The sequence below is a fragment of the Xiphias gladius genome, chromosome 8 (assembly GCF_016859285.1).
Source record: "Xiphias gladius isolate SHS-SW01 ecotype Sanya breed wild chromosome 8, ASM1685928v1, whole genome shotgun sequence".
NCBI lineage: Eukaryota > Metazoa > Chordata > Actinopteri > Istiophoriformes > Xiphiidae > Xiphias > Xiphias gladius.
Window position 1 is genome coordinate 12,111,739 of NC_053407.1, and position 23,719 is coordinate 12,135,457.

Below are 23,719 nucleotides of genomic sequence, written 5' to 3' on the forward strand. Positions count from 1 at the left end.
TTTTGGAATAATTTTTAAAGAAAAAAAGCTTTCATTTCCGCTTGTAGGAGCCTGCCTGCCATCTATCCAAACATCCAAATTGTTTTTTCTCTGCAACAATTCACAGCGCATGATTAAAGTTAGGTGCATTTAAGAATATAGTATAGCCTACACCGACGCAGAAGTTCAGTTCACTTGCACTACCCCTTCCCTGCCCACTCCCCTGCATCTGCAACCCGACCTGGTTATGCAAATCGGAAAGAAAGTGGCATCGTGCGCAGCCAATAGGCCGCCGAATTGGCGTTGACCGCACCACCCATCATAGACCGTTGACGAATGAAAACGCCAGGAGGGCGGGCTTCGCGGGGCCAGCAGTTAGGTTGGTGATAGGAGTTATAGTTGGTGTGCGGCGCGTTCAGTTTTGCACGTCGTACATTAGGAATGAACCATTCTCCCGTTAACAGTTTCCTGTCCCGACAGATTATTTATTGCAAACATCCATACGACGCGGGTCCCTTTGCCCTTAAATAGACGCCGAGCGAGGCGACAGCTGCCGCTGGAGGTGGGATAAGGGCGCTCGAGGCCGCTTTGTCAAAGGACGCCCCTACCCCTACAGTGTGAAGTGGTTGAACTCGGCTCGCTTGTGTACAGTGTTGCCATGAGCGGAGTGTGGCTGTGCACGTACCAAGGATGCAGCATGACAGTCTGATCGGGTGATGACGCCCAGGAGGTGGCGGAGGGGGACGACGACGACGAACATCCAATTATTTGCGGACGGAGAGTTGAGGACTCCCTGACACCGTTAACAAATTGTACCACATCAAAGCTAAAGCTACTGTTTAAAGTTGAATCTGTTCAAGCCCTTTGAATTTCAACAATCACCTGACAGATGTTTAGGTGCATTTAGAACTTGTACAGAATATTTCCATTACTCATTTCAAGAACAGTAATCCTATTGCCATAGATATTACAATTTAGTTATCAGCTAAATAGATTTTCGCCCATGTTAATTAAAAAAAATACACCTTTAAAAAAAATTAAATAAAATATATATATGTATGTGTATATATATATAGACGTTGTTCTCTCTGTTTCGAGGATATTATCGAACAGCTCTTTCGGTTGAGGTAGGGCTACATTCCTCTGACCAGTTTTTGACGGCCAAAGCCCTGCCGGATTATTCACAGCCAGGATACACATAACCCCATGACATAAAGTAACAAATCAGGATTACATTTCATTATGTAACATCTGATTTTGGTGGCTCAAGTTGCCACTGGGGGGCGACAGTGGTACTGCCCGTGGTTCCCTAACGCCCAGGGAATAACTGTTGTGCTGGTAATAAAACGTCATAATATTTCGATGATATTTGTCAAGATTTTTTTTTTTTTTAAAGTTTGATTAGTGTAACATAAGGGTTGGGTGCTGAATATAAGATATAACTTTGCCAACAAGTTATAATTTATTAACTTTACGGATTTATGAGGGACACATGCCTCTAAAAGCTACTTTTTTTTGAAACAGCTTACACCTGCACTCCTGTAGATTGGTCTCCAATTAGTGCAAAGTGCACGCTGAGCTATTAAAATGAACATTTATTCTATGTTTGCAGCCATAGATCAGTTGGGTGAAGGTGTTGTGTGTGTGTGTGTGTGTGTGTGTGTGTGTGTATTTTCCTTTGATTGGGCTTGTTTGCAACTGCTACATACCCAGTGTGGGCATTTGAAAATATGTAATCACAATATAATTGAGGTGTGAGGTATTGTGTATATACTATACATGTAATATATATATATACATACATAGTGTATATATATATATATATATACATAGTGTATATATATATATATATATACATAGTGTTTATATATATATATATATATTTATAGAAAAAATGAGATCTCAGTGGTGAGATCAGACCGTGGTGTGATTGTTGGAGTGATTTGAGTATTTCTGAAACAGTTGATCTCCTGGGATTTTCATGCCTAACAGTCTCTAGAGTTCACTCAGAATGGTGCGGAAAACAAAAAACATCCAGGGAGCAGCAGTTCTGTAGACAGAAACACTTTGTTGACGAGAGAGGTCAGAGCAGAATGGCCAGACTGGTTGGAGCTGACAGAAACGCTACGCTAACTCAGATAACCATTCTTGCGACTGTGGTGAGCAGAACAGCATCTCTGAATTCACAACACGTCGAATTTTGAGGCGGATGGGCTACAACAGCAGAAAACCATGTCGGGTTCCACTCCTGTCAGCCAAGAACAGAAATCTGAGGCAGCAGTGGACGTAGGTTCACCAAAACTGGACAATTGAATGGTGGAAAACGTAGCCTGGTCTAATGAATCTGGACTTGAGACTCGCAGATGGTAGGGTCAGCATTTGGCTTCAACAGCATGAATCCATGAGCCCACCGGCCTTGTGTCAACAGTTCAGCCTGGTGGTGGTGGTGTAATGGTGTGGCAAATGTTTTCCTGGCACACTTTGGGCCCCTTAACACCCCGCAATCATGGTTTGAATGCCACAGCCTATCTGTGTATTGTTGCTGACCATGTGCATCCCTTTATGGCCACAATTTAGCATCCTCTAATGGCTACCTCCAGCATGGTAATGCACCCTGTTACACAGCAAAAGTCGTCTCAAACCGGTTTCATCAACATGAGAGGGAGTTCAGTGAACTTCATCCGCCTCCCCAGTCATCAGATCTGAATCCAGCAGAACACCTTTGGGATGTGGTAGAATGGGAGATTCGCAGCATGAACGTACAGCTGACAAATCTGCAGACGTGATGGGATGCAATCATGTCAACATGGACCAGAATCTCAAAGGAATGTTTCCAACACCCTGTGGAAGCCATGTCACCAAGAACTGAGGCTGTTGTGAGAGCAAAGGGAGGCCCTACCCAGTATTAGTATGGTGATCCTAATAAAGTGCTGTGTGCGTGTGTGTGTTTTATAATTGAATAAAACTATCTCATTGAAATTGTCAAGTGGTAGTCCGTGTATTGAAAGACATGTTTATCAAATTGTAATGAGGATACTAGCAAGTTTTTGTCTTGTTTTGATTTTGTGGCTACCCTGTGGTTTACATCTGGATTGCGCTGTGCCTCTAGTGTGACTGATTGGACACACTTTGACAGCCCTAAATGCACACTAGTAGACACAATTACAGTATGGCTGGCTACAGACGGGTGAAAAAAATACAGGAAAAACCAACGTAAAGTGTCTTCGTAAGGTGTAGCGCCACCCTGAGCACGGGAACGGCTTCAGTGCTCCAGTGTTGATTCTCCAAGTCTCTGGGACCATGCTGGAGGGGCTCGTCTCCAGGATCTGGTGACTGCGAAGGCCAGAGTTTATGATTCACGTCGTTTCCATACCCGTCAAACCATTCAGCGATGCCTCGTGGCCCAGTGACGGGGGCATTGTCATCCTTTTTCTCAACTCATTTTTCAGGTTTTTCTTTTAATTCGTCACCCGTCTGCACACTCACCTTTGTACGTCTCTGGCTAAATTAAACGGGTACTGTCTCTTTAAGAGTCACATTTGTCTGAGTGCACTTGACCATTTCCGTCTCTGGCCAGCGGGCGGTGTCACTCAACAACCGTGGAGACTTCAAATCACTCTAAACATACCTCACACTGCTGAATAGGGTAGGTCTGAAATTACTATTAAATGCTCGAATAGGACATTGCAGTTATATGTGTTAATTTGAACATTTGTGTAATTAACCCTCCCCCCCTCACCACCAATACCACCACGTTGAGTGTTTTTAGTACAAGTACGAGCCCGAACGAGCTTGTAGTTGACGTTCGCTAAATTTAGCTATCCTGAGGCTGAGGCTGAGGCTAGCAAACACGCTAAACAGAAGCTAATGTCACTAGCTAGCATCATTTGTTCAGTATGCGCAGCGTTACAGGTTAGTCTCATATTCTTGTCAGTTTGTATATCTGTAATGTGGATATGTACGTTTACGCTCCAAGTAAATTTCATATGAGACATAAAGGAAGCACTCTGTTTGGTGCCGGGTTCTCCTCTTTGTTTACAAAAGTAGCGGTAGCATATTCTTCACGTTAGCTAGCTTATGTTAGGTAACATTTTCCCGTTTGAGTGCAAACAGAAAAAAAAAGTTATGCAAAGTTACAACGTTCGGTCCATAAAAACTAATGCTTTTTAGTTTCTTAACTATCCACGAGCTCTCGAATGTCACTCGTGGTTAGTAAGAAAATCTCGCTTAATTTGTCTTTTTACTGTAGTGGTAGCTACATCCCATTGAACAACAAGAGTTCATTTCCCCCTTTCTTCTCAAGGACTCAGGTAAAAAGAATCACTTTTTTTCCGTCCATATAGTTGGTTTAAAGTGTTTCCCTCATCACCTGTCCTTTAAACAGATCGGGTTCCAAATTAACGTTACATTTACTTCTTAATTAGTCAGACAGTTTGTCATAGTTAGTCAGACACAATCCCTCAGGTTTTTACAGAAGAAAAATCAAGGTATTATCTGATTTCTAAACACTATCTGCAATTCTGCTCTATGTTCTAAAGATTATTCTAGAGAAAAGCTGTCAGAAATCGTTGCTCTGTACTTCTGATGATCAGCCATGGATGAAGATGACAGCCAAGATGAGCTGATCAACCGCAGTGCATCCCACAGCAAAGGAAGAAGGGCTGCGTTGTGGGCCATCTCAGGTAGTTCCTGTAACATGTGACATGTGTAAAAATGGCATGGGCTGATGAATGAATTAGTTAAATGTTTTCACCAAACTACATTCACTTCCATAAGAATACAGTATCAAACATACATAAGAGCTAGTTAACCTCATGCATTTTGTATGTATTTTATATTATTTTTCCTCCAAGATGACTCAGACGATGTTGAAGAGGAGTCTGAAGGGGGAGAATCTGAAAGTGGTGAGGAAGAAGAGGAGGATCACCTAGATGGAGAGGATGATGAGGAGGAGGAGGAGGAGGAAGAAGAAGGTAATGAAGAGGGGGATGGTACGAGTGATTGCAATTCATATTGTTGTCAAAGATGGTGACGGTGGGCTCCTTTTTTGTTTTTTATCTTTTTTCTTTTACCAGATTATCATATAATTATTCCTTTGCTCAATTTGTTTTTCAGTTTAAGGTTTAGGTAATTAGAAAACACACTGTTTTCTTTAATTTTTAGCTGCTCTTATTCAACTTACGCAATATTGGGGCTTTTGTAACTTAATGAGCCCAAGTTTTCCTCTGAAGTTGAATAAGGGAAAATTGACTTCTGCAATACACTACACACATATGGTGTGAAGTACACGATTATTTTCCCACCACTTTGTGTTATGGTTCAATATCCTCAATACATATAGCTTGTATAGTGTTAACACAATAGATTTCTACCATCTTTTGTTTAGATGAGGAAGAGGAGGAAGATGCTAAACCCGAGGATGGGGCTTTGGGGGGGACCTCTGCTGACCTTGCAGGGATGAGCTCAGATGAGGACTCAGAGACGTGTCCCATCTGCCTTAACTCATTCAGCAGCCAGCCTGTTGCAACACCAGAGAACTGTGAGCACTACTTTTGTCTCGACTGCATCCTTGAATGGGCCAAGGTGAGTCTGACCTAATGGTTCTAGCCCAAGGAGAAAGCACTCTGTTACAGAGTACCTTACATCTTTTGATTATCAGTATACGCACTGTATTTAAAAAGCATCCATAGTAGAGGAAGCTAAATGGCTCAATTCCAGTGTTCTTGTTCTCCACAATTTAGAATGCAAACTCGTGTCCTGTAGACCGTATTGCCTTCAACAGCATATACCTAAGGAAATGTTATGGAGGCAAAGTGAAGAAAATGGTGAGTATGTTCAGTCTTCAGTAGCATTACTTCTGGAAGATTTATGACCCCAGTTAACTCTATAAACATTTATGTTTTGCGGACTGATTTTTTTTTTTTTTTTTTTTTGTAATGACTGCTTCATTCAGATCACAGTACAAAAGCCTGTAAAGGAAGGTCAAGAGGAGACAGTAGATTTGGACCTGGAGCACACCAGTTGTGAGGTGTGTGGGGGCAGTGACCGCGAGGACCGCCTCTTGCTCTGTGATGGCTGTGATGCTGGGTGAGATAGATAATATTGTCGTAAATAACTATTTGTTAGTGTGCCGAAAGTCAGTTTTTGCCTGTTTTTTAGGGTGGCTGACAGTCATCATGATGTTGAGCCCAGCATTGTACCTTTTTGTTCCATAGGTATCACATGGAGTGTCTCACGCCAGCTCTTGACTCTGTTCCTGTAGAAGAGTGGTTCTGCCCTGAATGTGAAGCCAACAATCGTCACTCAAGTAAACCTTTAAGTTATTTGCCCTCTTTAGTTCATACTATATACAATATTTTGGTCTTGGGCAACAAGAAGTTCTTTACAAACAGGACAAAAGTAAACCTTACATTATAAGTAAAATAAATTCTGAGTCTTGTGATATTAAGTATTTCACATATTTTAGTGAATTGTTGTTGTTCCAAACTGTTGCCATAGTAACTTTTTATATTTTTCTTAAAATGCATTGTCTCTGTAGAATTGCTCTTTATACCTTTTAACTTTCTCTTTGAATAACGAACAAACCACCCCCCCAAAAAAAACCCAATGAATTAATCTAAAAGCTAAATATTTACCTATAACTAACCTATTCATTAAAGTAAGTCATGTAATTCTTCTGTCTCAGGGGGTTCAGCTGAGGAACTTAGTGATGTAGAAAGCCTGCCTTCCACTGCCCATCCTGCCACCAGCCGCCCCCAGCCTCGTGCTACAGGTCCCACCAGAGCTATCGCTCGAACTCAGCAGAGTGAAAGGGTTCGAGCGAATGTCAACCGACATCGCATCACACAGGCACGCTCATCCCAGGTTTGGCATGAGGCGTGACGCTTCTGTTTTGGCTTATTTTCTAACTCACTTCCACAGCTTATGCACAAGGTTGGATCTTGCTGAAATGTCTTGATGTTCCACAGAGTTTGTTATGCAGAATAGATTTACTGATAACAGATATGACTCAATCTATTGTAACGTACTTTAGTGCTACTGACAACAGAAATAATGGCATGTGTCTTTGACAGTTTTATTTGACTGGTGATTGAAATGCTTGTGTTAAAGAGTAGTGCTTATGCTTGGGAGTTTAGACAACAGTGGTTTGTGAAAGTGAACCAGTGAAGTAATGCAAACATTTTCTTACTAGTTGGCTCCCACATATCTGATGCAGTCCACATGGCTGGATGAGACTATCAATGCTGTGGTGGCTGGGCTCAACACAGCTGTGTATATACGAGACTTAACACCTCGTGTCTCATCTAACCGCATGCGGAAGACTGGTAAGTAAGCATACCTATAAATGCTGAATAAATTCCAATGCAGGGTTAGCGTAAACACAAGCACACACGTGAACAGATATAGGGCAAGTCCTAAGTCGTGTTGTGTTTGTGATGAGGGATGACTGTATGATTGATTGAACAGGAAAGCGCAGAAAGGTCAAAAGGAAGAAGACATCTTCTGCTAAGGTTGAAACAGGTAAAGCAGGAAGTACAGGAGTCAGGAGGAGGAAACGCAGAGTGAGGAAGACTAAATCCAGAAAAAAGCTGGTGAGTGTGTAATCAACATCAGTCTTGAAATTTAAATGATTTTGTTTTAAATGCTTCACTAGATCTATCTAACACTGAATGTGAACAATGAATAATTAATTTCTCTTGAAATCATAAGATGCTTTTCTCCCTAGATAAATTCTATGTCCATGTTTTCCACTAGATGGTGAAAAAGGCAGCCAATCCTCGAAGCCGTATTGCTAATAATCTTGGAATTGTAAAGGACAAGAAAAGTTCTTCGCTTCCTACAGTATACCGACCCTCAGAGCACACACTAAGCAGTATGCGTGCTGACATAGGCGCTGCATCCCTCTCTATCTATGGAGATCCATTTGACCTGGATCCATTTGTGGATCGGTGAGAGGACATGATCATATTATAAGGCTGACGCGAACACCGTTTTACAGACTTCAAATATTTCTTGGTGTTTCTGACGCTATATGATATGTAGGAAAATCATAGAGACGGTCAGTGGTGCCACTCACATAGTGGTCTAATGGTTCTGACTCCTTGGTGCATTAACTCATCACATAGTTTGTACCAATCTTTTTTCTTATCATCTGACAATATAAAATGCTCCACTGGTTTCTTTGACATATCTATCAACTGAACTCCTTTGAGCCCAATTTCTGCTTTGCTACACACCATGGAAGTGCAGTGCAAATTGTTTTTTGTAATAAAAAAAAATTAAACCCAATAAGTTCTTCAATACTGACTTGCAAAAAAATATTTTGAATAGTTTGGGTCAGCCTTATCGTAATCAGTGGTTATCATTTTCATCTGTTTAAGTATATAGTACATGTATGGATAGTGTTAATATATGTGTCAATGTGTTGTGTTTTTATGTGGCTAGGAATATACAGTATTAATTATTAAGCAAATTGTGACTTGTGGTATCCATTTGACCAGTGAGGAGGATGAGCAGCAGGCCCATGTTACGTCACTGTTGGAAGCCAAGAGACGAGGGATCTCTCGCTCTGCTCTTCGCTCTCATCAACCTGTAGCTCGACCAGTCACTGCAAACCTTTCCAGGTAACACTCCTCTTTGCCATGATGTGTAGGATTTGGTATAAAGAGCAGTTTATAAAACTAACATGATTCCGTACTGAATTTGGAGCTAACTGGGTAACACGCTTTTTGGCTCCGCTTATCTATCTGTGAAAGTGTCTTACTGCATCTTCTGCTATGTCACCGGTTATGCATGAATTGGCACGTGTGTAGTAATGAACCACAATGATATGGCAAAATGTAATCATTGTGCAGAAATCGTTTCTTGCAAGGTAGAAAACCTGACATTACCAAGAATTGATTGCACCATAGAGCACCAAGGGTGCAGGTTTTTTTTTTCCCAGTCCTAATCATAATGCTCCAAAATCAGCTAATGCAGATGCATTAAATGAACTAAAAATGAGTGAAAATGTGAATATTCAGCAGTGCATGACAGAATAAAGTGTATTTTTCCTTAAGTAGCTTGCTCTTTATGATGACAAATTAATGGCAGCCTAAATCTGCTAAAAGATTTTTTTTTTTTGCTTTTGATAAATCTTAGTTTTTCTTTCCTTAGTATTAGAATTGAAACAAATGAGCAAATTCATTATCAGAAACTGACATGCATCATCTTACACATCATAATTGCTTCTATATTTAAAATCTCGTAATTGAAGTGTCATAGCTTTCTCAGTCTTTGCGGTAGAGATGGTATCTACTTTGGAAATGTAATTAAAGGTTTGCTCTGCTATACCAGGAGGAGTATGGATGTCCCCCGATCGGGTGTTTTGGAAGCGGCTCCTGTGCCTGACCTGCTTGGCAGTATCCTGTCAGGACAGAGCATGCTCTTGATGGACAGCTCCGATGTCGTCATTAATCGGGATGGTTCCCTTAAAGCTACAAAGCCAAGTAAGTTTGTGTGGCACATTTTTAAAAACGGTCTCAACATCTAGATTTAATTGTGTTGTAGATGTGTGATTAGAGATGTGACTTTGTCTTGCTTTTCATGTAAATAATGGATGCCATCAAAATAGAGCTACTACCAGCTGTTGAATATCAAACTACTTCAAATTAACTTCAACCTCACTACTTTATGTAAAATGCACATCCAGCTGGTGAACATTAAACTTTAAACAATCTTCAAATTGGCAACACAAGAGGCCAGCAGAGCTGCTTACGTTCCCCCACATGAGCAATGAGTTTTTCCTAACTCACTCTCAGCTGATTGTGACTGACTGCTGTCACCAGTTCCCATTTTATATTTTTTAACCACCACTGGGATGTGTTGCTCTGAAAAATTACTGTGAGCAGTGTACCTTGCGTAAATTAGTCCCATCTGCTGAGCAAAGCAAAAGAAACGAAAGAGCTTAATTGGAACTCTTATGTCCTTATGTACATTTTTTTGTGTTAACAGTGATGCCATCCGCGTTAAAGCCAGGTAGCAGCAAAAGCAGTAGCTCAGGAGATGCCAGCACCGAGATCAACCCTGGGATGTCACCTATCCTAGGAGACAGTTCTCTGTCTCTCCACTTCAACGGAGACTTACCAGGATCCTCCTGTAGCTCCATGAACAGACCTTTGTCCCAGAGCTCTGTTTGCTTACCCCCCTTTACACCCTCCTCCGCCACCCAATCCCACCCACCTCCCCATTCTGATCCGCCACCCAGAGGTCATCAAAGTTTGCAGCCACCTCGTCCAAACAGACCCACCCCCTCTCTTGGTCACCGGGGAACCAATGGAATCGGAGCCCCTAGGGAAACCACCTCCTCATCCATCCACCCTGCCCCAGAATCTAACTCCAAGAGCAAAGGAATGGTTCCATCACACTCCCAACCTGCAAAGGGTCCTACAAAGCCCATGTGGGTAGATGTATCGGTGCTTCCTCGGATACCAAAAATAAAAAGGGAGAGTAGCAGTGTCACAAATGATGGCAGTAAAAGAATTAGTAGTAGTAGTAATAATAATAATAGGGGAAGTAGTAGTAATTCTACCACTAGTAGTAATGGTTACAGCATGCCTGAAACAGGGATTAACAGCCTTGCTGGGGACAAGAGTAGGCAGCAGAGTGTAGACCAGCAAAAGAGCAGGGCTGAAAGTCAGGCCCAGAGGCATAGGCGTGATGGAGCAGGCTCGTCATCAGCATTCTCCAACTCATTTTCCTCCTCTTCCTCCTCCACTGGCTCACCTTCCAGCCAGCCATGTTATTCTTCATCTTTCTCATCTTCATCAGCAGTGAGCTTCCGCATTAACTCCAGTGGGAACTCCTGGCAGTCAAGGCGCCTAAGCATTGCATCATCCTCTGCTAGTGGAGGCAGCATGCAGGAACACTGGAGAGAAAAGGAAGATGAAGCAAAAAAGAGACAGTTGCACAGGGATAAACAGATGCTGCTGGCATCGCGGACGCCGGTCAGTAAGGAACAAGACAGTAATATCTATGATCCCTTTAATCCCACTCTGTCAGACTCAAGCAGCTCAGACAGTGAAGCTGAGATCTCAAGCCTGGATAGCAGCTCCCGACATGCCACAGATGAGGGGAAAGCTCCTACATTAGAAAATAAGGAGGATTTAGTGCAAAGCAAGCAGGACCTGGTTCATGTGAAAACTGAAACACAGGAAACTGAGGTCTCACAGGAAGAAACAAGGAGAGCTAGTGCTCAGGAAACCATATCATTGGAGATCAGATGCTCACAGAAATCTGTCAAGGTTGAAAAAGAATCAAGATTAGTAGACATTAAGGTTGAGAAACAAACAGCATTAGTTGACACTAAAGTTAAGAAAGAGCCAGGGTTAGATGATGGAGAAACTGAAAGGTGTGGTCACAGCGTAAAAACATATTTGAATACAGAGACAGCAGACACCACACCCCCTGCTCATCAAAGCCGGGATCTTTTTAAGACTGAGAAAAAGACTCTAGAAGAGCAGAGTGGACAGAGTGAGGGAACTCCCAACACTGCTCCTCCTAACTGTAAGAATGATTCATCAGCATCCAGCTCTGCTCCCACCAAGAAGAAAGAAAAGGCAGAATCTAAATGGGATTCCCTATCAACAAATTTGGGCCATAAGAGAACCTCCAAAGCTGCAAAGGAGCGATGCTCTAGCAGTTCAGAGACGGACAGAGGCAGGAGAGGAGACCATCATGCCTCCAGCCAGGGAGGCAGCCAGAAAGAAAAGGAGAAGGACAGAAGAAGGAGTTCCAGGCGGTCAAGGTCCAGAGACAGGAGGAGGGCACGCTCAACCTCCGAAAGCTCTCAGTCCAATTCCCTTCATAGGACTTGCAGAAAGAGACGGCGCTCTCGGTCCCGATCCAAAGACAGGAGGCGATCCAGGTAAATATCTAATAATTTGTCCAATATTATGTTCAACTATGTAACGACCATTTGCTTGACTTTTAGACTTTTGTTGAGGACCAATTAGTTTTCTTCACTTAAAAGGTTTTTAATTGCTGATGTTTAGGTCTTTTTCAAGCTCAAGCAGCAGAGAGCGTTCAAGGAGGAAGAAGCATAAACAATGGAGCCAGGAGAGAAAAGATGGCAGAGAGAGAGGGCGCGAGAGAAGCCACGTGTCAAAGGAAAAGAGACATGGTCGGTCTCGCTCAAAGTCTTGGTCGAAGTCACGTTCCAGGTCTAGATCCACGTCTAGATCGAAGGACGATAAGCATGTTCGGTCTTCTTCAAAATCATGGTCAAAATCACGGTCCAGATCCAGATCCAGGGAAAGGAGGAAAGATCACACACGACTTCAACAACCATCTCTCTCCTCCAGAGACAAGGTGGGGTCCCGGTCAAAAGACAAGAGGAGACACAGGTCTAGATCGAGCTCAAAGGAGAGGAGGAAAGAAGCAGCATCATCGTCCAAGAGTTCACAGAAAACTTCAGAGTCCTTTGTTTCATCCTCTAAAGACACAAAGCAGTTACAGGATAAGAAAAAAGAGAAGGATATAATTCATAGCACCCTTAAAGAGGAAAAAATTGCTAAAGGGAATAAACAGGACTTACCCTCCTGTACCTCCACCTCTAAAGTTAAAAAGGAAGGCAAAGACCTCAGGGCAGACAGCAAGGCCACAACAGCAGAAATGACAAAAGACTTGAAGGATGTAAAAGAAATTAAGAAAGAAAAACAACCATCTCTTGATATGTTTGAAGATTCTCCCTTTACTAAATCAATCAAGAAAGAAGAAATGGACACCCCTTCTTTGTCAGAAACCAAAGGCATGGATGAGGAGGGAATCGAACAAGACCTCATCAAGAATCAGATGTGTGAAATCAAGGCTGAGTCTTGTGAAATCACCACAATTAAATCAGAGCCAAGCTCCCCAGAATTGTGCCACTTGCCCCCTTTCACCTCATTTTCTCCATTAACCACACCTGTTACAGCAGATAGTCATCAGGATGCAGTCTCTAAGTCTGACCCGGGTTTAATTGCCTCAGCTGAGCAACCAAACACCGCAGGGTTGACTGTCCCTGTAAAGCAGGAAGTTCAGCAGCCCTTAGACTCTGATGATGACTTCAATGTCGATGTGATGCTTGATAACCTGGACTATGGGAAGTCTGAGCGCACAGAGGGAAGCGGTGCACTTGTCAAACAAGAGAAGGAAGTAGAGGAGGGCAAGAATGAAGGAGAGCAGGTATTGGCCGTAGTTGGAGCCAAATCCAAGACTCAAGTGAAGAGGGTTACCTGGAATATACAGGAGCCTGAGGGGCCTCAACCAGAGAAATCTGCAAGCAGTAAGTGTTGCTGCTAGTTCACTCCACATCAGTTTTGATTTGCTGTTCACATTACATCAGTAGATCCTCCTCAGAAATGTGTCTAGTTGAACATTTTTTTTGTTAAATACTAACTTTATCATGATAATTAGCATTTTTGCTGTCTGCCAGGAGGAGATCAAAATGTGTTTTGTATCTGGCTCTCAGCAAAATGTTTTCTGAATTCTTTCTTACATAGAGCTGGCTCTGTATAAACTGAAGCTGAAGCAGGAAGGAGCTCGCAGACCCTCTTCATGCGTCCAGACATCCAATCAGGTAGGACTGAGCCACTTGTCTCTGCAGAGTTAACCATTTATTTTTTGCATCAAATATTTTTTTTTTTTTTAGAAATGCACCAAGCATGTAATGTGAATAATACCCTGAGGGTGGCAGTGTTTATCTAGAAGAAGCAAATTAATTGTCTATGTAAAGTCACATGGTAGAAACTAAAACTGATACTGAAGTATTTACAGACTAAACGAAAGTAAAAGCCATTCTGTGGAAATCCAAAAGTGCTGTCTACACATTCAGTGTAATCACTTATTCCAAACTAAGTCCTTATCATTATATCATCTAGATACAGAAGTCTATATAATAATAATAATCATAATAATAATAATAATCACTATCTGAAGTTATTTGTGTATATAATTATATCTGATGTATATTTATTTGTCATATACTATTATGTATATGACAATACCATATTGTATATCATGTATGTATGCAGTTTGAATATGAATAGTTGAAGGTTTTTAATTCGACTACATTGTAATTTTATGATCTCAAGTGCCCCTGCGTGATGACTGTTTGCCCCCTAAACCGGCGGCTCGGTCCATCATAACTTTACAACCTTGGTAGCTCTGGCAACTGCTACTGGGTACTGGGCCAGCTTGACCCAATCAGTGTCCTCATAGCTATCTGTCACACAGCCAGTGAACTATTGCTTTTAGGGCTTACTTCTAAGTGACCTGTGGAAACATTGCCTAATAGTAGCTAAAGACCTACAAAATGAAAAATTCCTTCACATTTAAGAGCTGCAACGATTAGTTGATTTACCATTAGTCAATTGACAGTAAATTTATTGGCAACTATTTTTATAATCAATAAACAATTTTCTTTTTTTGTTTTTAAGTAATACCAAATATTTGTTGTTTTTAGCATTGATTAATCAAAATAATCATCATATTAATTGATGAGAATAATTATTAGTTATAGCTGTAAATCACTTAATCTATCTACTATCTTTTATTCTATCCTCCTGTAATCTTAAAGCTTTTAGTTATTTTGTGGTCATTGATATAATCTCCCTTGACTTTCACAGGACATCACTGGAGCTGTCAGTGACTCCTCCAAGAAAGGTGCAGTCGGCCCACTCAGTACTTCCTCTAGATCTGATGGCCTACAGCCAGAGGGGTTATCAGTGATGGGACAAGGAGAATCAGAGGAAGGGGATTTGTCGAGGAAAGACAAGGTGAATATGGCTTTCAACTGAATTTCTGGAGTAGTGATGATGATGATGATGATGATGATGATGGAAGGTTGCACTTAGATCCAGCAGTACCAGAATGGATCACATACACCTTTCACCAGGTGCAGTAGGTGGGGCTGGATTCACTAGTAGATCAACAGTCTTGAATAAAAACCTTGGGTTGTGTCAGTTTAGGAGTTACACCGCCTTTGGTTCAAGACAAATATTTGATTAAAACTCCTGTGTTCGTTATTATTTGTAAAAAATCATGACGTAAGTGATGTTTTACTCCTCCCGACAGTATTTGAAAAAGCTGCACATGCAGGAGAGAGCTATAGAGGAAGTGAAGCTAGCTATCAAGCCTTTCTACCAGAGGAGGGACATCAACAAGGATGAATACAAAGAGATTCTACGAAAAGCTGTTCAGAAGGTTGGTTAAATATTTTGTCTTATCACTGACTGACAACTTAAAGCACTAATAGCTTTTGACTAATAAACTCAAAACAGGTCATCTGTCGAATTAGTTTTGCCTGAAAATTTTGTCCGTAATACTTTTTGTTACTGGTCATCAGGTGTGCCACAGCAAGAGTGGTGAGATCAACCCAGTGAAGGTGGGCAATCTGGTCAAGGCATACGTGGACAAATACAAACATGCTAGGAAACATAAAAAAGGAGAGGACTTAGGGAAGGCACCGGAAGTACAGACGGAGGCCATGAAAACCTCTGACAGCCCATGAGGAGGTGTGAGCTACAGGCAAGGACAGCCACAGCCACCGCAAACACTCATCCATTTGTTCAACTATGTTTTACTCTGTGTCCTACCAACTCTCTGACACAGCCAATCTAAATGGTTAACTAAGTTTTGCTCGCAGCTTCAAGATGGAACACTTTCTATAATGTCCAGGTTTCTATCTTGACGGAATTTATGAGGACAAACTTTTTTTTTTCTTTGATCACTTGAAAAGCACCTGTTGGTGTTATTTGTGCTTGGACTGTCACTGCCAAGAACTGGTCTTTTTGTGTAGTACAGCTCAGAAACCTAATGGGAGACTGTGAGGTTGTGCCTTAAAGAGGCAGATGTCAAAGGCCCTCCCATGGAGTGATAAATCAGGTAGCTTTCTCCACAGGCATATCACTGGGAGGATGCAGCGTTGGCTTTGAGTTTTCTATGTCTTTTTTTTTTTTTTTGTGGGACAGCAGGGATATTTATCAGTGGCGAAACTCATTTTGTTGGTTAAGAAGTGGCATAAATGTATGCAGAGTATGCATATTTAAGACATTGGTCACATTAAGAAAATACACTGTTATGCAATTTTTGTAGAAAATGTATCAGTACAGCAATTAAACAATTTTAGATTTGGTTGTAAATAATATAGATTTGATATATCCACTCACATGTTCCTTTCATTTGTGTTGCCTGTTGTGAACGACTGACATAAATGGTTCTAGTTTATAGAGTTGATTGTTTTTTGCTTTGTATTTAAAGGCGTCCGTTATCTGTCTTCCACATCTCTAATATCCACGTTTAATGAGCTAAATCTAGTCCGGCGTACTACAGGTAAATTCGGGCTCAGTAGCTTGAAATTAACAATGAAGTCACTCTTCTCAAATAACACTCTCTTCTCTTTAAGCATACTTGATTTCTTGTGTTCTGAAAAATTCTTTGAATCTCATCAGTATCCTTTTTTCAACCCATGACTGAAATGTAGAAAACCAGGTTTTTGAGATCCAGGGAATACTTTGGTTTTGTTCCAAACTACAAAAAATTATAAAAAAAAATAAAAATGCACCATTTCCCTGAATAAGTGAGGTTTGATTTGTTTTTGGGCATTCTGTGATTAAACAATGGAGACTACAACACCACAGTAGGTAATATAGATTTTAATTTGGAGTGAAAAAGGATTATATAACAGATTATAATAATGACTGAGTTGCAACCCCCTTTTATCTTGCAAAAAATGTAAATGTCTACATTTTGTCACTGTCCAACCGGGTGCTCGTGTGTCCACAAACATTTTAACTACGAAGATTTTTTTTTTCTTTTTGTATGTAATGTTTATTAATAAAAATGAAGCAAATTTTATTGGCATAATTTCATGGTTTTGTGAGATAAATTTATAGTCGTTCCATTATTTTCCTAATATACAATCTTATAAACCACAGCATTTTCCAACGTAGGTATGATAGAAGAAAATGCATGCCTTTAGTTGGCAACATTAAACTAATCCTTTCAGTGTTAACCTTTAAGTGTCTGCAGTGTTTGATTACGGCCATTATGACTGCTTTGTCAGTGTGTCTTTGGCTTAAATCGCACTCTTGTTGATATTCTTTGCTACTCTGCATTGCCTTCTTTAACATAAATGTGCATATCAAACTAAGTTCCGCTTGTTCACCATTTTGTTGTCTATACTAGTTAGTTTGCCTACTGTAAAGACTGATCAGATGGGTGGTAGGAGTTAATTCTGGCTTTATAAAGCCAGGGACTGTTCAAATCTTAAAAAAAAAAAAAAGAAAGCAGGTGCTCATGTTTATCGGAATGTATTTTTATTTTCTGCACTTACTTGATAAAACACGTCAGGTGTTTCTAAGAGGGAACACATTAATAAATCACTCATAGATAGGGTTTAGTCTTAGTTTAATTGAAGTACTTACTCATCTGTTCTATTGTCATATTTCTGTTTTTTAGGTATTTGGGGCTTGAAGTGGTAACCTCTGAACATATACTATGAGAATCATAATAATGGGTGTTGCTACCCTCACCTTTTTCAGCCTCTTTGTAGTCACTTGTATTTTCTTTTCAGGGTCAATGTTTTAATAAAAAACATCTTTGTCTTTCCTTTTTGGGTTATTAAGGACAAACCTGCAGATACAGTCTAAGGGCTCTGCATTGGAAGCTACAACAGGGGCTTAAATTTTTAAAGCTTCATTTTTCTTTTGGAAAAAAAAAAAAAGTGATTCAGCTTTAAGAAAGCAGTAGATCATACCCTTAAGTTGTTAAAAATTGATCTATTATGAGAAATGTGTATATTCCTCTCCAGCATTTATAAACCACACATTGCAGCTCTATGGTAATGGATTGAGACATCATTTAGGGTTAAACGGTTTATTTGAAATCCAAATAATGCCTGTTAGATTTATTCATTATCAAAAGTGTAAGATGACCAGCAGAGTGTAAAAATGGTTAAATTCTGAAGTGCAAAAGACAATTTACCATAGACATGTCTACATATTGCAGTCAGTGGCTATATGACTCAAAAAAAAAAAAAAAAAGCTCATAAATATGTGACCAGTAATCACAAACTGGTCCAGTTGGAATGAATTTACCATCATTAGTGAAACATATTTAATACAGTTACTTTGATATTTACAGTAATCATATAAAAGTTTATTACAAGGCAAGACCCTTGGCCTTTGGGTTGAGTAACTTCTCAGTTATGAAGGAGTCCATTTCTACTTTGTAGTGATTAAAAATGTCAGTTTCTGACATTCTGCAATACCAAATGGAATTGTTCATTCCTGCTTCAGCTACTGTAGCACATTCAACAGGTCAGCGGATTGGCTAGTTTTTTTTAGCAAAGCTTTGGATAAGAACAGGATACAGTGCATCGTGTGGTGCCATAGGTAAGTGACGTATTCCCCATCAGAGGTAAGCGAGAGATGAAATTTCAGATCTGATGTAGGAAAGGCGTAGCAGCCCGTGCTGCCTCTTCAGCTGTTGGCAGACTAAAGACAGAGTTAATGAGATCATAGAGGCTGTTGTGTGAGATCTGTAGGCTGACGTTGGCGCTGTGAAGAGACGAAGCCCCCTCCATCTGTGCAATCTCATGAAAGTGTCGACAGATCAGAGGGACCACCTACAGGGGCAAAGTGAGAGAGATTTTACAGCACTTCAAACCTGCATAATTGAAGGGAGCGGAACTCAAATACTGTGTGTGTCTTCGAGGCGGAGCTCAGGGATTACAGGAAGGAGTGTTACCTTGACTATGATAAGTTTCTTCTCCAAAGGTTTTCCATCAGGAAACTTCTCTCCAAAGCACATGTTGATGGTGTAGTCAGGAGAGCCACCGTTGTTCTCCCTAAACTTTTTCAGTTCTGAAACAGAGACAGGTAGACATTTATCTCACAGTGCAAACTCAATGTAGGCTTCAAAATAACATGTAACAGTAATAAAACTACTTATGATTCATACTTTTGTTCACATAAATGAGCAACAAGGGATCCACACCTACCGTACACATACTTCTCAAAACTGAGGAGCTCCACAGTGGTGTTCTGGGGCAGCTTTCTTGGGTCCGGGTGAGCCACACTGGGGTCACCGGTGCTGGCAAACACATGGCACCTGTCCTGCCTACAGGCATAGATACCAGTCTCCCGAACCTCCAGGAGTAGGCCTCTTTGGATGCTGTTAAGGATGCGGTTGGTGTAATCAATCTGGTGTAAAAAAAGGTTGTGATTAGCAAAACTCCTTAAAAAAAAAACAGCTCTGGTGATGTACGGTTGTTCATTGCAAATAAATTTAAAAGGAAAAACTCAGCCCCCAGATAATCTCACATTCAGTCCATGTTCACTCAACTTCTTCCTGAGCGACTTTTGAGAACGCCTAGAGGGCTGAGGGATTATAGGTGTACACCGAGAGAGCCAAAGCAAGCCAAGAACAAGACAGTTTCTTACAGCCCCTACTCCAATCCCATTGAGTCTCTAAAGAAGCTCTGGCCCTTACACAAACCCCAACCTCGGAAATCCAGCCGATCAAAGTTCAGACTTTTTACTGCCCTCTTTCAAATTGAGAGATCAAATGCCGATGAGAACGTTTCTTAAGGGAGTAAAATCGACTGGCATGTATCTCATACACTTAAAAATGGTACCCCATACTTTGATGTTCATAATTAAAGGCCAGGACACCGATCTTAATAGACTCAAAATCCAGACCTTTCCAAAGGTACATTTGCCAACACTATCTCAGCTGAAGAGATACCGACCTACAAGCACTGAACCTGGCAGGTAATTTTCATTACATTCAACACCTATTGGGTCGCACTGTGTAGGACTTAAGCTGGGGGCAGTGCCTGTTTTGATTGTTTGTTTTTCAGTTTTTCAACAGTTTCTTCGCCTAGTTGATTTAATCATTTACCTGTTTGTGGTCTAGCAGGCCATCAGTGGAGGGGAAGCAGAGATGATAGGCATTGAGCTCAGGGTCCTCGTGCTGGTAGTGGAGTTGGAGACGAGCAGCGGTGGACGTGGTCTTTAGCATTTCTCTTTTCCTGTAGTGGATGGAGATCTCCAGGTCATAAATACTTGGCTGCAGAGGTGAACTGAGGACGGGCTGAGGAGTTGCTGTAAAAACACATACAACATATAATAGACACACACATTTTCCCAGGTTATCATTTGGAAACTTTTTTTTTTTTTTTTTTTTCAGAACAGCATTTCATTTCAATAAAAGAATTTTGATTTTATTTGGCTGAGCATACCCTCGTAGTAGGACAGCTGATCTGGTAAAGCCTGTGGGTGGCTCTCAGCTGCAACAGGATAGGTTCCAAGGACAGCCAGATTGGGCTGGCAGTAGTTCTCTGCCCACTGTTGCTCCTCTATCAAAGACAATAAAAATCAGACGGACCTACCATTAGTGTTATAAACCATAAAACAATAATTAACAGATGAAGAGGACAAATATTAGTTTATATGCCAGCAATTTCCTTTGCGTTAGACACTGTACCTGTTGGATGGCGGCCAAGATCCAAGGCCATGAAATTGTTGACCAGATTGTGCTGTTTGGAGGAAAAAAGCATATAAAAGCATTGAGTAAGTATCGAAATGCAGCAAGCAGAATGAAGTAAAACTACGAAACAATACAGATCAAACATCAGCAGTAATATGACCACTCCTAATCCAGAGAAAGTGAAAGTGAAAGTGAGCTCTAGGCAATACTTCACCTCATTTCCTGAGGGGAAGAACTCTGTGGGAGAGCTGTAGATATCTGGAGTCATGACAGAATCCTCCTGGGGGTCTTGTGTTGGCAGACTTTGATGGTTGTCTACAAGAAACAAGAATACGGACCCACGTTGATTTGCATTCAAACTCAAAACGGTCCCACAGTGGAAAGCTTGGATTAAATACCACTGGTCTTACACTCAGTGTTGATGATCTCATAGATTTTATGGGGGTCATCAGAAATCTTGGAGTTATCCTTTATCATCTTGAAGCGCACGGAGAGGTTGTTCAGAGCGCAGCGGAAGTTGGTTTTCCACCGGGCTTTGTCATTGGGGAACTCGCTGATTTTACCACTGGCCACAGCCCACGCCTGTGAAGGACACAGATAACGGCACCGTCTTAGCCAGAGGTGGAGAATAAATACGAGTCACAGACTAGGATTTTACATCATGAAGTTCATACATTTCACACTCGTCATTTAAAGGACCCTCTGCAGTCCACATGTAAACAAAAGGGCGCGCCCTGCTGTGAAACATGAATACACTGTGCTGGAATCTGCTATCACTCTCAAACTGAAAGGCAAGTCCTCTAATACAGGGACTGACGTTGATTTATAATTCTAATTACTTCACAAACACACATTACGATATTGCATCATAGGACTGTTCATTACATTTGGGAACGCCCCTCCAGTTTCAAAGTTATAGATTCAAACAAAATCGCTGAGGGACCGTTCTTCACAATAAGTGCTTATGTAGCAGAAAAGTACTACACTTTCCTGCAGCTACTTCCATTACTTTCGCGAGGTAACGTGTGAATGCAGGGTGTTTTACTTGTATTAACGTATTATTTTTAACCATTGCCACTGTGATATTGTTACTGTGCTTCTATTCTGACTTACAGAAAGTGGAAGTGCAAACACTGGTGTTGGCAGCAGCTGCCACCTGCCAAACATCAGGACTCTGACAATAAGGACATTTTCTACAAAGACTGCCAATGAGGAGTGACCGGCTCAACGGAGCACCATCAAACCTACCCGGAATATTTTACTGTCCTCATCTTTGCAGTCCTTTCTGGAGTTGTGCTTCCAGGGGACTCTGAACTTGTTTTGGCCCACATAGCACAGGCCCGTGTACTGGCCCGTTTCCACCTGCTCTATGAGCCAGCTGGCAAACTGGGGCTTTGGAGAGCTGAGGGGGGAAACATGACAGATCAGTGTTGCGCTTTAATGCAACGTCTCACAAGAGGAGAGAGAGAGAGAGAGAGAGAGAGAGAGAGAACAAGAGTAAATAGAGGGAAAGTACCTCAACCACAGCACACACACACACACACACACACACACACACACACACACAAACAAGACAGGGTGCTCTGTTGAAAGCCAGTCAGCCCACGCAGTGCAGTGTTTTTCTGCTCTTATGCAGACGTTCAGTAAGAAAGAATATACCCATGCAGCAGCCACACTTTACTGGACTTTACTCACCCAGCACATTCTACAAAAGGAGCTGAATAATTTTACATACTCAGCAGGTTTTACAGGAACTAACTGCTTCACGGTGTATTTGGATCACTCCCAATGAATCAGAATAAAGAAACACAACGATAATCTAACGTGGAAGGCAAGGGAGAGGAAAAAAACAAAGGGACGAGGATGTATTTCCACCTACCTTTGCATTTCTCGGCATAGGAGTCAACGCTTCGCAGAGTTGTTGTTGCGCCTCCTCGGAGGAGCCTTGTCAGCATTTATAGACCGGACAAACTGTGACATCACGTAGGGCGGGAGGGCAGGGCTCCGTGTGGGTTTTCCGGCGAAATGGGTGAGTTTGATTCGGGGACAGGCAACACGTTACGCGCGTTAACTGGCATCGGACAGGCGATCGAGCTGCTCGCGGTGGATAGATTAAAGGCGCCCCCCTGCCAGACCGGATGCGGAGGGTGCCTCGGCAGGCTGGCCTCCCGAAGCACGGAGTTTCTCCCTCCGGGAGACGATGGGGCGAAACTGAAAGTCAGCTCTTTTTCTTGCATCACCGTGTCCTCCATCCATTTCATCAGCCACGGACGTGTTTCTCGGAGGCGGTTGGCTGTTACTCGTCGTTGTGCACAAAGCCAGGTCACCGGCTCACTGCTTGCGTGTTCTTCCGCAATAAAGCAGCCTTACCAGTACTTCAGGGGGGACTTTGCTGTGGGCCACTGTAGGATAATGTTACATTTCCAGTCGTATCGTTAACAGATCATATTCTCAAAATGGATTGAATTGCTTCCGGATCTCTGTAAACTCTACCTTGTTTGTTTTGCCCCCCCCCCCCCAGACAGTGGATGCCATGCCTACTTGTACATGGTTGTGTTGTTCCAAACCGGTTGAACCAAACCAGAGCCACCTTGGCCAATAGTGCTGCCCAGTATAAAACTTGTTTTTTTGCATTCAGTATGGCGAGGGACTGGAAGTTCCTAGACATACTATGTATGTGATGTAGAATTACACAGACAAATATCATAACTGACATAAACTATGAAATGACGCACCAGGCATTTACAATATTATACTGCATCCATCATCCTTTGGGGGCTTTCATATTTCACGCAATATAGGCACCGTGTAGTTGCAATGTGCCGGAACAAGCAGAATAAGATTATCTGAGTTCATGGTGAGAACAAAAGATTTAAGGGCCCCTCAAACATTTGACAGCAGGTTCAGTTCAGATGACAACAGACATTTTGTCAGGTGGAAGCGGCCCCACCTGCTCTGACCCGATGTACTTGAAGAACGAGGTATTGCTCACTGAAGTAACATCCCATGAAACCACCAAGTTCCAGCAAATTTAGACAAATGAATCCACCGCTGGTTTGACTGTCGCCTGTGATAAATGTGCTGGGTAGTCATATGTCTTGCAGGTGTGCACTTGTGTCATGTTTGAATTAGAAAATGTTTTTATAACTTATATAGTGGGTGAGAGTGCGGTGGACATCCCCTCGTTTCCATGACATAGATTTTAGTCTATATTACTGAATACCGCTAT

The 23,719-nt window shown here is 41.7% G+C and overlaps 2 protein-coding genes across 6 annotated transcripts; one reads left to right on the plus strand and one right to left on the minus strand.

Moving 5' to 3' along the window:
- The first annotated feature begins 3,538 nt into the window (after positions 1 to 3,538).
- phrf1 (PHD and ring finger domains 1) lies at positions 3,539 to 16,854 on the plus strand. Of its 4 annotated transcripts, none has more exons than XM_040132409.1 (20): positions 3,549 to 3,625; positions 4,229 to 4,289; positions 4,518 to 4,661; positions 4,833 to 4,952; positions 5,366 to 5,562; positions 5,721 to 5,804; positions 5,933 to 6,066; positions 6,195 to 6,286; positions 6,665 to 6,843; positions 7,172 to 7,304; positions 7,447 to 7,571; positions 7,735 to 7,928; positions 8,481 to 8,603; positions 9,316 to 9,467; positions 9,973 to 11,884; positions 12,012 to 13,282; positions 13,500 to 13,576; positions 14,625 to 14,774; positions 15,073 to 15,201; positions 15,344 to 16,854. In XM_040132409.1, the coding sequence occupies exons 3-20, from the start codon at positions 4,574 to 4,576 to the stop codon at positions 15,506 to 15,508; spliced, it is 5,325 nt and encodes a 1,774-aa protein (XP_039988343.1). In that variant the 5' UTR covers positions 3,549 to 3,625; positions 4,229 to 4,289; positions 4,518 to 4,573; the 3' UTR covers positions 15,509 to 16,854. The 4 variants fall into 4 exon arrangements, with proteins under 4 accessions (XP_039988342.1, XP_039988343.1, XP_039988344.1 ...); XM_040132410.1 differs by lacking the exon at positions 3,549 to 3,625 and adding an exon at positions 3,654 to 3,891; XM_040132408.1 differs by lacking the exon at positions 4,229 to 4,289 and having other exon boundaries at positions 3,539 to 3,625.
- A 1,246-nt stretch (positions 16,855 to 18,100) lies between these two features.
- Positions 18,101 to 22,463, minus strand: irf7 (interferon regulatory factor 7). Of its 2 annotated transcripts, none has more exons than XM_040132412.1 (10): positions 22,370 to 22,463; positions 21,739 to 21,892; positions 20,901 to 21,072; positions 20,705 to 20,805; positions 20,488 to 20,539; positions 20,243 to 20,359; positions 19,903 to 20,105; positions 19,001 to 19,202; positions 18,748 to 18,863; positions 18,101 to 18,625 (listed from the first exon to the last, which is right to left on the minus strand). In XM_040132412.1, exons 1-10 carry the CDS (start codon positions 22,375 to 22,377, stop codon positions 18,437 to 18,439), a joined length of 1,314 nt encoding a protein of 437 aa, XP_039988346.1. In that variant the 5' UTR covers positions 22,378 to 22,463; the 3' UTR covers positions 18,101 to 18,436. The 2 variants fall into 2 exon arrangements, 1 of the variants encoding a protein (XP_039988346.1); XR_005707911.1 differs by having other exon boundaries at positions 18,510 to 18,625; positions 19,012 to 19,202.
- Between the last annotated feature and the right edge of the window lie 1,256 nt (positions 22,464 to 23,719).

Bases quoted from the DNA above. Each gene is read 5' to 3' on its own strand.
- phrf1 (XM_040132408.1), top strand. From the start codon at position 4,574: ATGGATGAAGATGACAGCCAAGATGAGCTGATCAACCGCAGTGCATCC. The intron at 4,953-5,365 runs GTAATGAAGAGG...TCTTTTGTTTAG, and splicing joins GGAGGAGGAGGAAGAAGAAG to ATGAGGAAGAGGAGGAAGAT. The intron at 5,563-5,720 runs GTGAGTCTGACC...TCCACAATTTAG, and splicing joins GCATCCTTGAATGGGCCAAG to AATGCAAACTCGTGTCCTGT.
- irf7 (XM_040132412.1), bottom strand. The intron at 21,073-21,738 runs GTAGGTTTGATG...TGTCCTTCACAG, and splicing joins AGGACAGTAAAATATTCCGG to GCGTGGGCTGTGGCCAGTGG. The intron at 18,626-18,747 runs GTAACACTCCTT...TTGCCCCTGTAG, and splicing joins AGAAACTTATCATAGTCAAG to GTGGTCCCTCTGATCTGTCG.